At 41.2% G+C, this 16,352-nt stretch overlaps 1 protein-coding gene across 1 annotated transcript; it reads right to left on the bottom strand.

Annotated features, from left to right (window-relative positions):
- Positions 1-3,925: 3,925 nt before the first annotated feature.
- On the bottom strand, positions 3,926-15,526 carry LOC120510626. Its single transcript, XM_039726615.1, has 8 exons — positions 15,485-15,526; positions 14,046-14,168; positions 13,632-13,798; positions 11,701-11,802; positions 9,420-11,187; positions 6,759-6,887; positions 5,637-5,817; positions 3,926-4,798 (listed from the first exon to the last, which is right to left on the bottom strand). Exons 3-8 carry the CDS (start codon positions 13,775-13,777, stop codon positions 4,557-4,559), a joined length of 2,568 nt encoding a protein of 855 aa, XP_039582549.1. The 5' UTR covers positions 13,778-13,798; positions 14,046-14,168; positions 15,485-15,526; the 3' UTR covers positions 3,926-4,556.
- Positions 15,527-16,352: the final 826 nt, after the last annotated feature.

Raw genomic sequence — 16,352 nt, 5'->3', positions numbered from 1 at the left:
GCACTGCAGGAAAAACAGACATGAGCCACAGCCAAACCCATCCTGTGCTCAGCTCTTCTTGCTCTTTGCCACCTCCCAAGTCTAGAAAAGCTGAGCTTAAATCCTGCCAGGAGAGGAGCTGATGCTTCAAGTCCCTTCAAGCCCTCCTGACCATGGAAGGCAAAAGAAGAGAATTCCCCACTGGAATTTGGGCTCCTTCCTTCTTCAAGCTCTCTTTTCCTCATTTTTATCCCCCCAAAAAAGGGGCTGCAGGTCAAAGACAATGCCAGGAAGTTGGGCTCTGGAAAAGTGCAAAAACCTGGGGTGTCCCCACACTTCTCTGCCAACAGAAATCCCTCAGCAAAGCCTCTCACTCACCAAATCCCCACCTTAAAACACTGATTTCCCTCAAAAGAAATACCCATAAGAGACTCAGCATGAACCAGAGCAGCAATTCTAAGGCAAATCATTCCCAAATTACAAATACCCAGGTACAGACAAAAATATTGGTGGTGATGGTAAATTCCAGCAGCAAACAAAAAAAAAAAAAAACAGTTTGGAAAGGATAAAAATGCAATAGCAGCAGTTTGGGAATTAAAGTCACCCACTCCTGAAAAGGCCACAGCAAGACAAGCAGCATGAACTTAAATAACCTCCCTGCATGCTGCTCCAATGGGAATAACAAATTAATACCAATTTCTGAGTTTTAGTTTATGTAAATAGCATCAGGGCAACTTAACTGCCAGAGGGACCCTGTGGGTACAGAAAAACAGAGGTACAAAACCTAGACCCAGAAAAAAAAAATAATAAAGAGGTAAAAAATAAAGTAAAAGTAAATAATTAAGAGTTCTTCCCTGCTGCTGGACTCCCTTCTGGGAATTAAAAAGGATGACTCACCAAAAAACCTTCAGTTATTTGCACAGAATACAGAAATAATTGTAATTCTTAAGTCTGTGTTGTACTGGACTATGAATTTGGGATTTGAAAGCATTAAAGATTCAGTAACAACTATCAAAAAGCACCCTGATAATAATCCTGACTCAAAAAGGGACAACTATATGTTCCATTTATTTAAACTGGAGCAATCCAGTGTTCCTGCCACCAGGACTGGCTACAATTCTGCCACCTTCTTCAGCTCACCCCCAAAATTTAAAAAGTATAAATCAACACAGGGAAAAAAACCCCAAATAATAAATCTCATAAAAGCTGAGTGGAAGGATGGAGGTGGGGGGAAAAAAGGGAATAAACTGAATTTTACCTGATAGCTTCTCAAAATGAGGAGGGAAAGGGACATTTTTTTTTTCCTCTCTCTAAACATCAAACCTAACTCCAAACCAAAACCACCTCTTTGGCTTAAATGTGACCCAAAACTTCAATTCTGCTTTCCTGTAGTCAGTAAAATGTGAATACAATTACCCCCTAAAGCCACAAGCATTATACTTGTGCTTATTCACACCCAAAACTCAGTGCAAGACTTGCAGAATTTGTACCTTGCTGCCAAATTAAACACTAGGCAGCAAAAATGACGTTCTGACTGACAGAGCTGCTGCAACTCCAGGTGTTATCTTACAAAATAAAGTGGGGTTTTTTTCCCTTAAAATGCAAAAAGTTTTGTAATAAAACAACACAAGTGGAGCATTCTGAAATTAGGAATTGATGGCATAACTCATTCTAGGTGTGATGCTGTCCATAACCAATGAATTTAAAGAAAAGGGCACTAAAAAATTAAACTTAATTAAAAAATAAATATTATTATCAATAAAATCTAATTTTTGTTTGAAGAGCTGGAGTTTTTGTGAAGAAAAGTGAGCGAGGCCAAGTGAAACAGGAGCATTTGTAGGGTGGGAGCACCTGACCTGGGCACAGGATCCAGGGGGACATTCCAGAGCCTCAGAGCTCCTTCAGGAACCCAGCCTGCAGCACCTCCCGAGTGCAATTAACATCATTAACAACATGAGTTGATTGCAGCCACGTGGAACCCCTTAAAATGCATTTTTTTAAAACTGAAATTGGGATCAGAAGTGACCACACAGCTGTTTAACACTCTGGAAAAATCAGATTGTTAAAAGGCACATTAACTATGAGCTAATTAAGATCATTAATTAACACATGAGCAGTACAATAAGAACCGATTATACCCTAAACATTCACCACTACAAAACAACTCTGGTTGTGTAAACACAAAAAAAAAACCAAGATCCAGACTCTGAAATTCTGATTTCCTGTCAGCACAGTGATGGTAAATTAATTTTAATTTGGGTAATTAAACCCCCAAATCACCCAGGAACTGAAATACTGTAAACTCCACTTTTAAGCTGTGGAGCACAATCAGTTTCAAAAATGCAGATTGAACCTTCTTAAATTACTTTGTGCAAATAAATTCCATGTACACAGAGAAAACACACTAAAATAACTCTGGCACCTGTTTTTTAGCCTAAGGTTTGAAATCATCTTTAAGTGAAATTCACTTTCTTTAGGGGAAAAAACATGATTTTGCTAAACTAATTATCTGATTTCTATCTACTTTTGTTTTTAAACTTCAGTCAGTGGATTACAACGAGGCCTGGGTAAATTTTAGCTACAAATCTCCAAGCCTCAATAGAGTTAAGGATGACACTACCGAGACAAAATCTGCTCTAGAAACATCCACAGATCCAGAACTACACAACTGCATTTGGAACAATTTTGCAAGTACAATATATATGAGAACAGCTCTATGATTACCCACAAAAATGTCAAATTTGACACTGAACACCACATAACATAAAATCTTCATTTTTGTCCTTCAAATTTTGTTTATATCCCCAACTTGATTCACTTTTAACCCAAGAACTGCTCTCCAAAGCTGTTCATTAATATCCTGATACTCAAGAACCTTAATTATTAGTACATGTTAGGAGACTGTGGAACAGTAAGACAGTTGTTAAAGCATTAAAATATTCTTAAATGCCCTAAGATCACAGCTTGAATTAATTATTCTTTACTAGTTTTCACTCTGAACAACCACACTCTGATTGTCTAAGCCACACAATGGAGACTAATTAACAGCAATTAAATATATTAAACCTTCCACACCAAAAAAATAATCAGTGAAAGAGCTTTGGTAACCTAGTACATAATTAGCTTTGTGTAAATATTTTGCAAACATCCCTCTCCCAAAAAATCCCTATATACCACGTGTATATTTATATAATAATATACAGAGTTCCTGAGTAAATCATTAAATCTGATTATTTGGAAGATTTGGCAAAATATTTAACTTCATATTACTAAAATAGATTTTTTTTAAAAATAAACATTCAATGAAGACATTAAAATAAATATGGAATGTGTCTGAAAAACATTATAGTACCATGGACATATATTAGAAACAAATAAGTTTTTTTATATTGATTGTCTAAGCCACACAATGGAGACTAATTAACAGCAATTAAATATATTAAACCTTCCACACCAAAAAAATAATCAGTGAAAGAGCTTTGGTAACCTAGTACATAATTAGCTTTGTGTAAATATTTTGCAAACATCCCTCTCCCAAAAAATCCCTATATACCACGTGTATATTTATATAATAATATACAGAGTTCCTGAGTAAATCATTAAATCTGATTATTTGGAAGATTTGGCAAAATATTTAACTTCATATTACTAAAATAGATTTTTTTTAAAAATAAACATTCAATGAAGACATTAAAATAAATATGGAATGTATCTGAAAAACATTATAGTACCATGAACATATATTAGTAACAAATAATAAGGTTTTTTATACAAGTGCATACTATGTTATATTGTTACTGGTTTTTAACCCACTGAGGAACCAATAAATCTAATTTCTAATCCTGAGCAAGTTTTCTATCACCTGCTAATGAGCACTTCCATGCAGTTCACACTGCAAAGCTACAAAAATCCACTTTTTTAGTGGAAAAACCAAAGTGGATTTTTAGTGGAAAAACCAAATGGAAAAACCACTTCTATGGAAAGGCTCAGCTCACACTGGTTTTGCTGGAAACTGAAGTGGCAACACAAAACTCTCTCAAAACCAGCACTGGACACTGATTATTCCTGTCAAACAGACATAACCTGTCCCAAAAAAACACCACCACAGCAGCGTGGATTGCTCTGACACAGTGATGGGGTGCAAACCACTCAGTGATCACTTTGGCTCTGGAAAGAACTACACACGGTGCAAAAAATGAAAATATAACAAACCCTGACTGACTATTGAGTACCTTTAAATATCCTAAATGGTCTCATTAACAAAAAAAAAAAAAGAGAATTAAGTTCTACCAGACTCTGGTTGCTCCTGGCTGGACTCAGTGCTTTGGGTAAGCACAGGAGGAAAGCTCAGCTCCTGTTCAGCTCCTCTGAACATTAAAATTCTCAGCAGCAGACGTCTGCAATATTAAACTGCATCAACACCACCACAAGCTGTCTCTCTCCACACCACAGCACTGACCAGGCACCTTAATTAACCCTTTTTTTTTAATTAAACCCTTCCTGGCACCCAGTGAAATCCTCCTCTCGCGGTGCTGGGCAGGACCTGAGCCCATCCTCAGCTTTCCGTTTATCGCCGATTACTCCAAAATCTTCCTCGCTTCCTCATCTTTTTCACTTCCTCTGCTTTCCTGCTCCAGGCTGCTTTTTTCCCGGCTGCTTGTGCTTGAAGGACAAAGCTCTTGCAGGAGGAGCTGTTGGTTTTCGGGCCCAGCTGGAGGGGATCTGGGCAGAGTCGCCTGCAGCGCGCACCAGAGCGCGGTGCGAGCTCTGCGCGTGGCGCCAGCCAGGGCTCGCAGGGCGGCTGCCAGGGCCAGCACATCTGCAACAACAGGACAAACACATCAGTGCACAAGCCTGGAAATGTTATTGACGGGTTTGGGTTTCCCCTTCTACCTCTGTCAAGGTCAGGATTGAAGGCACTTAAGAAAAAATAAACATCTAAGTCTAAACGCGCACTATCGTCTCATCTGCGTTACAGTCTCACAGCAGTGAGTTCTACAGCCTTTCACTGACAAGGTACAAAATGGCTAACTATCTCTTGTAACAAGGTCATTGAAGGCTAAACTATCCAATTAAGAAATGACACCTAAATTATTTTTACTTTTAACCCAATAGCTAATCAATCAAAATCCGCAATGTGACTTTTCTGTCCAATTACACAAAACCACCCAAACCCATGGAGAAGAGAGTGAAGAAGAAGTGAGCGAGGAATGTCATTCGTGGTGGGCTTGTGACTTAGGTAAGGTAGACAAGTGTTCTGCACAACACAGTCAATTTTTTTATTATTTTATTAGCTGAAGAGAAAAGAAAGTTTAGCCATACCAGGAAATAATTCTACCTGCTTAAAAACAGGACATTTTTGCTTTTAGGACCACCACTTATGGTTATATCATGTCACTGAAGAGTTTTTACAGTCGTCTTCTAGTCAAGAGGAAAAAACTTCAAATTTTTTAAAATCTTAACAGAAAAACAAAAAGAAACCCCAACAGAACTCAAAGTAATGTGAAGTCTTAAAAAGTAACAAGAGCCTATTTGCAAACTTCCTTGCTGAAGTGACAAGAATTTCTGGGTATTGCAAATTTACATTTTTAAGTGGAACATACTCACGACTAAAGCCCTGGAAAAGCTCTGAGGGCTGCAGGAAAGGGCAGCATTACCTTTCTCGTTGCTGTAGCGTGGCCCCCCACGACTCTGGGGGTTTGCAGCATTCCCAATCTCATCCTTCCGACGTGCCTGGGTCACCTGAATGGCTTCCAGGTGCAGCTCCAAGGTCCTGGAGATGTTCCTGTGCAGGGGAGCACCACAAAGCCTCTCCATTCTTCCTATCAGCGCGAGCACCTGGCAGAAAAATCAAACTATTGTTTCCTGTCCTTGCTTGCTGTACTATTGTAACTTTTCTACTTTCTGCTCTTTCTGTTCCTGAGGCCTGCTTTCACAGCTTTCTGAAAGCCTTCTTACCTTTACTATCTCCCACAATCCCCCCCTCTCTCCCAAATTTAGTAAACACCGTCACAAAGATCAAACAGCAACAGTACATCCCTTCATTGTACAGAAACGATATAAAAGAAAGATGTACTGTCCCAGTGGGGAGCAAAACTAGAAGTAGACCTCTAATAAAGACCACATCAAAACCCACCACTCTAAAGCTATCATAAAAAACTGATAACCCTATTTAAATTAATCTGTAAACTTGATCAAAGAAAAAACTAAGTACCCTTGAAAATTTAGTAAAAGAAGAATTACACCAAAAAAAAAAAAAATCACATCATACCCAGAAATAGTCCCTAAAATTCACCAGTATTCATAATCAACAAAAAGCCTCTTAACTCCTAGAGATTACTTCATAACCTAAAGAAAATCAATAAAGCAATCAAAAACACGACACCCCCTCCAACCTAGACTTCCCTCTCTATCGGTAACTCCAAGAAGCAAACCTCTGGTTAGCTGCAATTTAAAAGACTATTTTCATAGTTTAAAAGACAACTATTTTCATTAAATTAAAATACTGTTTTTTCAACATACCACCCCCAAAGTTCACCCTTTCAGTTCACAGAATTACTGGGTTGGAAGAGACTTTTAAGATCACAGAGTCCAACCCATACCCCAACACCCCAACCAAACCCTGGCGCTGCGCTCCACCCATCAGTGAACTCAATATCAGTGAACTCAACTACCAGTTCCAACTATCAGCCAAAGAGAACCACTGCAAAACCACCAAACCCACTGAGGGTGATGAGCAAACAATCAAATCCCAGGAGCTGCAGCCCCTGCAGGCGTACCCGGGCGCGCTCCCGGGCCTGGTCGGCGAGCAGGCGATCCACGCGGGACGGATTCGCGGGGAGCCGCGGCACGGGGCTGGGCACGGAGCTGTGCTGCCCTGGGAAGTGCCTTGCAAGGTCAGCCTCAGCCTGAAAGGGAAAGAATTTGTCAGGGTGATGGCTTGAAATGAGTGCAGTGTCCTCAGTCTGGTTTTGGCGCCGTGTGGAATTTTCAAGCGGATTAGGAGTGAGCGCACAACCGACTTCTGAGTGCACTGACAGAAAAACATTCCCAAACCTCACAGGATCCCAGAGTGGTTTGGGTTGGATGGGACCTTAAAGCTCATTTATTTCCGCCCCCTGCAATGAACACCTTCCACTATCCCAGGGTGCTCCAAGCCCGGTCCAATCTTGGGGATTGGAGCACCCTGGGAAAGGACCTGCAACTTCCACCATCCCAGGTTGCTCCAAGCCCCATCCAGCCTGGCCTTGGACACTTCCAGGGATCCAGGGGCACCCACAACTTCTCTGGGCACCCTGTGCCAGGGCCTCCCCACCCTCATGGCCAAAAACTTCTTCCCAAATCTAATCTAACCCTGCCCTCTTTTGGTTTGAAGTCATTCTCCTTGACCTATCACTACATGCCCTTGTCAGAAGTCCCTCTCCAGCTTCCTTGCAGGAATATTTGTCTAATTCAGCTCTCCCTCAGAGCTCAACACCTCTCACTGCTTCTCCCCAATGTTGTTATTTTTAAAAAGACCCATATTATGATTATTTACACATATCATGATTATTTTTGAAAAGAACCAGGTGATAGCAGCAGCATAAATCACTTCTGAAGTGCATCAGGATGAACCCACATTTAACATAAACTGATACCAGCACTTTAACCCAGAAGATATCTTTTTCTTTAACAGAGAAAATCTTTAACATGACATCCAAACTTCCACTGAGAAAGAGTGGCTTAGCCAGGGTCTAACACAGACAGACACTAAACAGCACCAAACCTATTTTTGGGTAGGAAATTCTTACATTTGAGTAGAAAAGACACAGCTAGCAGTAGATTCCTTATCTCATTCCTTCTCCAGGGTACCATGGATGCAGGAGAGGGGGGTCAGGTGCTGCACTGCAGTTCAAGGCAAGCCTAAATCCACACTGTGTATATTTGTACTGAAAGTATGTGGTCAAGTCCTTCCCTTTTTGTTTTACTTTCACATTAATTTATTCCCCGCCCTGGCCTAACATGGATTACAAGAACTGACTCCACCAGTATTCATCATCTGAGGAGCCTGAAAGGCATCCAGAAAAAAAAATGGATGGAGAAAAGGTCATGGATTCATAAAATGACACCAGGTAATTAAGAATTACAGTTAATAAGCAAGTAACTAAACTACATGCACATTTAATATTGCAGACAATTCCTAACTTGTGGAAATGCTTTAAATGTGAGATCCCTGGCAAAGTGGGGTTTATGAAATAAGACAGGCAAGATGTGACCCCAAAGCAGCTGCAAAGTTTTCAGAGAGCTGAAAGGGCTGAGTGATTAGACAAGAAGAGAGAATTAAATAAAATCCCAGGGGCAGTTTCTCTGTCCTTGCAGCCATCCCTCCTGAGGAATGTGGTTTGGCTGCAGGAATGGGAGCCAGGCTGTGGCTTGGAGGACTCAGAACAGTTTCTATTCTGCAACCACAAACCACCCTGAGAAACCCAGAGCAGCTCACTGGGATAAAACTGGAATGGACCAGATCAAGGGGTCAATTAATCCCTTTTGATTAATAAGTAGGAGGTATGAGGATAAACCACCCTCCTTTCACGATGAAATAAAAAGCAGGAGACAAAAACTATGACTTGGTCTTTGCAAACAATTTTCCCAAATCCTGCCTGAGAACAGGAGACAAACCCTGGAGCAAGAACCATCCCTTTCTCACTTCCAGAGCATTCCTGCAAGGCCAGACAGGGAGAGAGGAGTCTTGCTCAAAGGCATCCATGAGAGAACAACACAGGCACCTCCATTCACAATTCCAGAAGTCCATCAGCAAGGTCCCACAGCTGAGGATGGAGAGAAAAAGGGGTTTTCCAGGTCTACTTTGCTCAGACACCTTTACCCAGTGACCAGGAGGCTTCTCACACGTGGGAGTAGCACCCAGTGCATAATTAGAACCAGGGATTATGGACAATTTATTTTCTGAGACCTGGCATGGAATTCAGGGAGTTGACCCCTCTTGGGAAAGCTCTTTCTGCTTCTTCAGAGCACAGAGCTTTCATTCCCAAGTGCAAAACCCTCATTATCAGTGTGATCCTTCCCCTGCCAACAGTTCTGGGAGTGAGTGTGAAGCTGCAAAGTGACCATAATGAGAAGAGCATAAACTGGAATTCCCTTTGGGAACAAAAAAAAATATTGTAGGTTTTCTCTACAGACATACAAAGGTGCCTGGGATTAGTTACTTCATTTTCTTTTTTACTACAGGTAGAGATTTACTAGAACAAGAGAAAAAAAAAAAAAAAAAAAAAGAAAAATCAGAAGAAGAGAAAGCTGTGATTATATCACGGACAGTAAAAACCAAACCAAACAAACAAAAAAAAAAAAAAGACCAAAAACCCCAACAAACCAAAGAAGAAACACCATAAAATTTTCTCTTATAACCAAGTCTTTATCAGGAATCACCACCAGCTGTGTTTTACCTTCTTCCTCTCCTTCTCCAAAGCTCTCCACTGCTCGGAACACTCCTCCAGCCGGACGTGGAGCTCATTAGCAGGGCCGCTGCGGCTCCTGGGAGCTCTGAACTTGTTAAACGGGGCTGCAAAGGCAAAGCAGGGGGCAGGGATATCTCCAGGGAACAGCTCACTCATGAAGGGACTCAAGGGGTTGAAGTCGTCACAGTGGAAAAGATCAACGAGGTCCGAGAACGGAAACGGCGGCGGAGGGAAATTGAAAGTATTTGCTGATGGAAACAGTTGGTGATTAAATGGAGGGCAGCTGGGATTCTGCTTAAAATCAGACATGAGTGGGAAGGAAGGAAGCAGAGAAGGATTGATGAAGTCTGACAAGCTGCCACCGCTCTGCTCGCGCTTTTTCGGAAACGCGGTGAAAGGCTGGCGGTTCAGGGCCGCAGACCCCAAAGGAGGGATCCAACTCCTTCTACCTCTTCTGTCATCCTTACTGCCACTTTCCTGGCTCTGCCTCTTTGGGAACCTGTGGTATTTCTCAGCAGGGTCTTCACCTGCAGCCTTCTGCTGCACCAGCCAGTTGGGTGAAAAGCCAACGGAGAATTTGCGGCGCCGCCCGTCCTTGCTCATCCTGGCATCCTCCTGGGACCTTCCAATGGGTCTCACCTGCTTCTGGCTCTCCGAGAGGAAATGAGGAACCCCCAAGGGGCTGGGAACTCCATTTGAGGTCTGTAACCTCCCATCTTTCCTGGGAGGGAGGGCGGAAAGGAGCTGGGAGTAGCAGGAGGGCTGTGTGAAAGGCTGGTGGGTGGGAGAGCCCCCAGACATGGTGGAAACCCCTGATGAGGACTGGGGGCTCGTTGCCATTTGTTTTCCATACGGAATTTCAGATGCAGCTGCCAGGCTGCTCCCATCCAGCCATGCACACCCCTGGTATGAGGGGTAATTCCCATTTTGCACAGTGTTTTTCACAGAAAAATCATATTCAGCTGCTTGAGGAGAGCTTTCCTTAGGGCCCATATTCACTTTACACTCATTATTATTATTATTATTGAAAACATCCCCAAAAGTAAAGCCACAATGGCCATTTTGCACATGGCTTTCCTGGGGTTTTCTGCCTGCTCCTCCAGAAAATGTATTTTCCTTAGGGGGTGGGTTGAAAAAATGAAGGGATGGATGGAGAGGTGACTGCAGTTTGGGATCAGCTGGGAAGTTCTCATATCTCTTAGAGAACAGGTGGCTGTCCTGGGGTACTTTATCCCAAGAGTTACCACCACCAGGCTGATTGGAAAGATCAGGGGAATACTTAGTTTGTCCTTGAGTGTAATTTTTCTGAGCTTTTCCTCTTTTCCAAAACTCCTTCTGGGCGCTGGGGCTTTCTTTCATCCTGTTATGAGGAGAAAAAGGGCTAAAACCAGACCCACATTTTTCAAAGCCTCCATTTACCCTCCCGTGGTCATAAGTGCACAAATGCTGGTTCCAGCCCCAATTTGGGAAGGAAAACCCTTCCTGGGGAGCTGTGGTGCTGCTCTGCAAGGAGGAATTGCCAGGGTTCCTCGGGGCACTGCTGGGATGAGAGAGCCAAGACTCAAGGAGCTGAAGGTCCCCCAAACCTCTGTGCAGCATCTCCACCTCAGGAGGCTCCTGCAGGGCTTCCTGATGGCAGCTGGAGCCCAGCAGGTTGGGAAAATCCTTGGTTTGGACCCAGGGCTGAGCTGGGAACTCCCCATTGCTGCCCAGATCAGGCGCCCACACAGGGGGGAACAACCTTGAGAGAGAATTCCTGGAACAGAGTTAAAGCAGCCTCCCGTCAGGATTTAAAACATTTCTTGCCTTAAAACAATTCACACATCACATTTTGCATTATTGGCCAGCCATGCACAGCTCTCCTCAAAAACAGGAGGAATATTCCCACTGCAGCTGAGCAAGTGCTCTGTGAAATCTCATCACCCACACTGTTTATTCTGCACCTTCAGAAATGCAGAGTTTATTTGGATTTATTAAATGTCTCAGATTCCACTGCATTCAGTCAGCTCCCTACTGGTTAAAATTAATTATCTTTTTTTTTTCCCCTCCTCAAATGCTGTAAAGCTGATGGAAAACTTTAAAAATGTGCATTTTTAACAGTTCAGTTTGTTTGGTTTTTTTTTACTGGCAAATGAAGTAAAGACACTTCCACATTTTAAAAGGCTGTCATTACTCAACTCTGAAATAATTAAAATTGTGTATCATATCTGTGTGACAATGGGCATAAAAACCAGCACAGAAATTATAAAACCCCTCAGAACAAACTCACCAATCTGTAGCTGGCTCTGGCTTGTTTGGCTCCTCTAAAATGCTCGACACCAACCCAAACACATCAGGGCCATTGCCAGAGTAAGGAAGATTTATTGGTGCCCTGGAAAAAAAAAAAATAAAAAAAATAAAAAAAAAAAAACACAAAAAAAACAACAAAGTAAAAGTTTTAAATAAGTAAAATTTATTTAAAGTTTTCTCCTAAACAAAACAGACAAAAATATTAAAACTTTTTTTCTAGCAGCATTTTTAGTTGCTTTGGATTTAATGTATCCTCTACAGAAATCCCTTGCTGCATTTGCGAATTATAGAGCCCAAGTGAAGTAGAATTATTTTTCTTCTTTCACCAGACACTTTCCAAGCAGCAAAAATTTTCCTCTTTCCAAGAAAAAAACCTGTTTTATGGACATTCCTTCAAACCCTGACTGTCTTGTTTAGAGCATAAATAGGATCAATATTCTCAAAGTCTGGAGCATTCTAATTTACCTACTGCCAAATAATTCAAAACCTATTCTGTTAACCTCAAAAAATATATAATAAAAATATATATATACATAAATATATATATATATATATATATATAAAATATAAATTATATATACTTAAATTGAACCACTTTTTAATCTCCTTTTGGACAGGTCAAATTTTACTAAATATTTCTGGTAAGCACCCAAGGTTTCCAACAATTTTTAAACAAACCCAACTTTTTACTTCAGATGCAAGATTAGATTTTTATGGAGTTGTTTGGAATGACTCCTGACTCCTCCTCACAAGTTAATAATAAAGCTTTCCTTGCCTCTATCCTCATGGTTTTGCTCCAATTAACTTCCCACCTGGAATCCTTTCAGGGTCCCTGAAGATCTCTGAGATTTCCTGGTCCCACCTTTCCCAAACCCCCCTGGCTGCCACATAACTGCTCACTGACTTTGCTGATTAACAGAAACCATAAAATATGGGACAAACTCTTTTAAAAAAATCACATTTTAATCCCAGTGAGAATCACACCCTGCTGGCTTTTCAGACCTCACCAGTTTCACCTCTAACTCATCCCTGACCTACCCCCTGCTCAGCTCCTCTCTGTCTAAGAAACCTGGATTTAATTTAGGATGCACAGAAGTGCAAAGACTCTTGAAAATGTTTTGAACTGGTATTTGATAACAGATCTTTCCTGTGTCTTGGTCAAATATAAATTTTTTTTCTTTTCTCTCGCTCTTTTTTTTTTCTTCTCTCCTTTTTTTTTTTTTTTTAGGGAGACCTCAAGGAATTCTGAATATCCACAGGCTCAGAATGGATACAGACATGGATTAACTCTAATTCCATAACTTGTTTGTTTTTTTAAAGCTACCTTGCAATAATTTTAATTAGCAAATTAGACCTGTATATTTTAATTAGCAAATTGCCATTCCTTGCTTAAAATTAACTCTCACAGCTGACACCAAAGCTGTGTGTTCTTTTGTTAAAAAATAAACATCACTCTGACACTTCCCACTAACAACAGCAAAAGAATTAAGGTTTTTTGCAATCTATTATCTTCTTTAACTGTTACCTTTCAGCACCTTGTGAGCCAGTGGACTCCACTTTCTCCCCACCTCAGATTTTCTTTTTTATTAAGGAAATGACACAAAAAACATGCAGTGAGGTACTAGAAATTCTCATTAAAAGAGAACTCTCTCATCAGAAGCTTCTGTGTCAGTCTCTATCCCCAATTCCCTCCAAAAAATGGCAATATTCTGTCACCATCACTTGGCTTTAGGATGGAAAAAAGAAACCCCCACACACTTTTTTCACAACCTCAGTAATAATCACCACAGAGCAAAGAAAATCTGAGTTTCCAGAGATGCCTGAAACTCCCACAAAAAACATCCAGGATTTGTTCTGTAGCACAACCCCAGTGACCCAGAAGCCCCAAGGCCACAGCAGGGATGCTGATACCTTTTTTTGGGGCACTCCTGGAAGGCAGCTTGGGATCCAAAATCCTCAGCACATCCCAGCCAGTCCCTGCACAGCTGGGAGGGCTCCGGGGGCGTGGGGGGACTGGGGACTGCCCCCAGGAATGGGGAGAACAACTGCGTGTCCATGGTTTGCTTCCTGCTATTCACCTGCACGAAACAGAGAAAAAAAAAATGTTTTTTAATGTTAGATGTTCATCTAGTGAGCAGGAAAGGCAGCAAAGCAAAGCTTTGCTTTTGTTTCCTGAAATAAATTAATTTTTCAGCACTGCGTAATCAAGGATCAAGTCTAAATCATGTTCCCTCCCTTGCCTTAAATTAGCCCAAATCTGTCTTCTAAAACAGATTTGAAATATGAAATATTTCATATGAATATGAAATATTAGAGTTGACTTACTGCACAGCACTAGGAATTCTCCACAGGTTTCACATTTTAGGTGTTGGTGTGGCACCTTCACAGCTCAGACCCTCCTGCTCCAGGGGACTGGGACTGCTCCTGTGCCAGGCAAACACATCCCCTCTGGAAAACAACAGCCAGCATCCCTGTTATTCCCAAAAAACATAAAATATTCCAGTGAAGAAGGGAGGGGCATCGGGGAACTCCACAGAGCAAAATGGGCGTAAAGAAAAGCAACCAAATACTGCTGCAGAAAGGAATATTATAAATAAATTATTTGTTCTGAGGTTATTGATGCCAAGAAAGACTGGAGCAGATGATAGTTGAAGCCTCTTCCAACCTGGAATTCTCTGAATTTAATTTACTATTAATCCCTGGCCTACTGAAAGCTGTCCCAGACTCAGATCTCCCTTCCTGGGGATTTTTGTGAGCAGGTTGGTAAAAATATTCTCTGGTCAGGTGTGTTCCAACCAAGAGCAGGGCGGAACAGCCCTGCAGTGAATGTTTTTAAATAAATAAATAAAAAGTTTACACTGGGAGTTTATCAATTGCTACAAACTGATTTTGCACACCCAAACCAATCCCTATTAAATAACAGAATTAGAGGCACCAGGACCCCGTGGAGGCCACAGAAATATCCTGTAAAATTCCATATAAACAGTATGGAACATATGAACAGCAGTATTTATTCAACAAGCCAAAATCCCACAGGACCTGAGCAGCAAACCCACAGCCCCTGGTGCTGTTTGGGCTACCAGGGAGCAGCAGACAGAAATTCCTGCTCCTTGGCCAGAGAATAAAAACTGGTGCACAGATTAAAAATAGGGCCTGTAACAAATGGATTTATGTTTTATTTTCAGAGCCATCCATCACTGCTGATGGGAGTTGTGCAGGACAATGTGTCTGAAGCCCAGGAGAAGAGGGACTTCATGTACCCTAGATAAGGCTCAGTGCTTCCAGAACACTGGAGCCTGTGCTTCCCCCCAGGCAAACACTAATTTTGCTCTGGGGTTTACACAGGAACCACTAACAAGTGCAGGGGAAAAAAAAAAATCACTATCTAAAAATTAATTAAAATTTAAAATTAGTTTTTATTATTAAATTATTAAATTAAAAAATAAAAACTTTACTTAAAATTTTAAAAATCAATCATTAAGTCAAATAATTTAAAATTATTTTTAATTATTTAAATATAAATAATTAAAAATCAATTCATTAAATGCTGCCCTATTTTTTTCAAAGGAGGAAAAGGCAAATTATAACTCCCAGAGTCTTCAGTAGGGCTTTTACTTTATTCCCCTGCAAATCCTGGGAAAACCACTGGTCTTAATAAATTACCTTTAAAAACAATAATAAAAAACTACATCTAAGGCCCAGACAGGTCCTTTGGATTATTTTTTTCATTCAAACAGTGAAGGAACAGACAAAAAAGTATTTACCAAAACCATTCACTATTTCCAAAAGCCTCAAGCAGTTCTTTGTACTTAAATTCCCTTCCAAAGTTCCTTTTGAGGAAAAACACATGAGCACAACTTCATCAGTAAAATATTAATATTTCAGGTAGAAATATCAACAAAATTAAAGAGCATCAAAGCTATTAGACATGGATACTGTTGGGGTATCTGTGACATGAAAAATAGGAGAGATTTAGATCAGACATTGAGAGAAAGTTGTTCTCCTGAGTGCCAACAAGAAACACCATCTCACACATTTAATCCTGACCCTAGCAGAAAAGAAGCAAAAGAATGGACAGACACTCCCATGTTGCTCCTCATCACTGGAAGGGTTTTGCTCCTAGAATTGTCCATAAATCCCTGGAAGAAGTTCAGGACTTGTGGCTGTCATTCCAAGATGCCAGGAGCTGCTGGCAGAGCAGGGGAGACCCCTTGGGCAACCTGGAAGAAGTTTTAGGAATTTTCATGGAGAATCCCAAATTATGCCAGGGTTAGGAACATCTGGGGGATTGACACAGAATGATTTGGGTTGGGAATGGACCTGCAACTTCCACTGTCCCAGGCTGCTCCAAGCCTCATCCAACCCCCTTGGGCACTTCCAGGGATCCAGGGGCAGCCACAGCTGCTCTGGGAATCTGCTCCAGGGTATCACCACACTTCTGGAAGGATTTCCTCCACTTTAGAGGTGAGAAGAACTTCTGGCTCACATCAGATTAAAAGTTCTCTGAGAAAATATTTTATAAGCTGAAAAATAACATAACCACAGGTAAATATGGCTCCATTGGACCATCAGAAGAAACTGCTTCCACTGACATGAAATCCCACCTGACACAGCTCTTGATTTTCCAAAAAA

Source organism: Passer montanus, unplaced genomic scaffold, assembly GCF_014805655.1.
Source record: "Passer montanus isolate IOZ18808 unplaced genomic scaffold, ASM1480565v1 scaffold59, whole genome shotgun sequence".
Lineage (NCBI taxonomy): Eukaryota > Metazoa > Chordata > Aves > Passeriformes > Passeridae > Passer > Passer montanus.
Note: the sequence above shows the minus strand (reverse complement) of the source record. Positions and strands in the feature narration are given on the sequence as shown.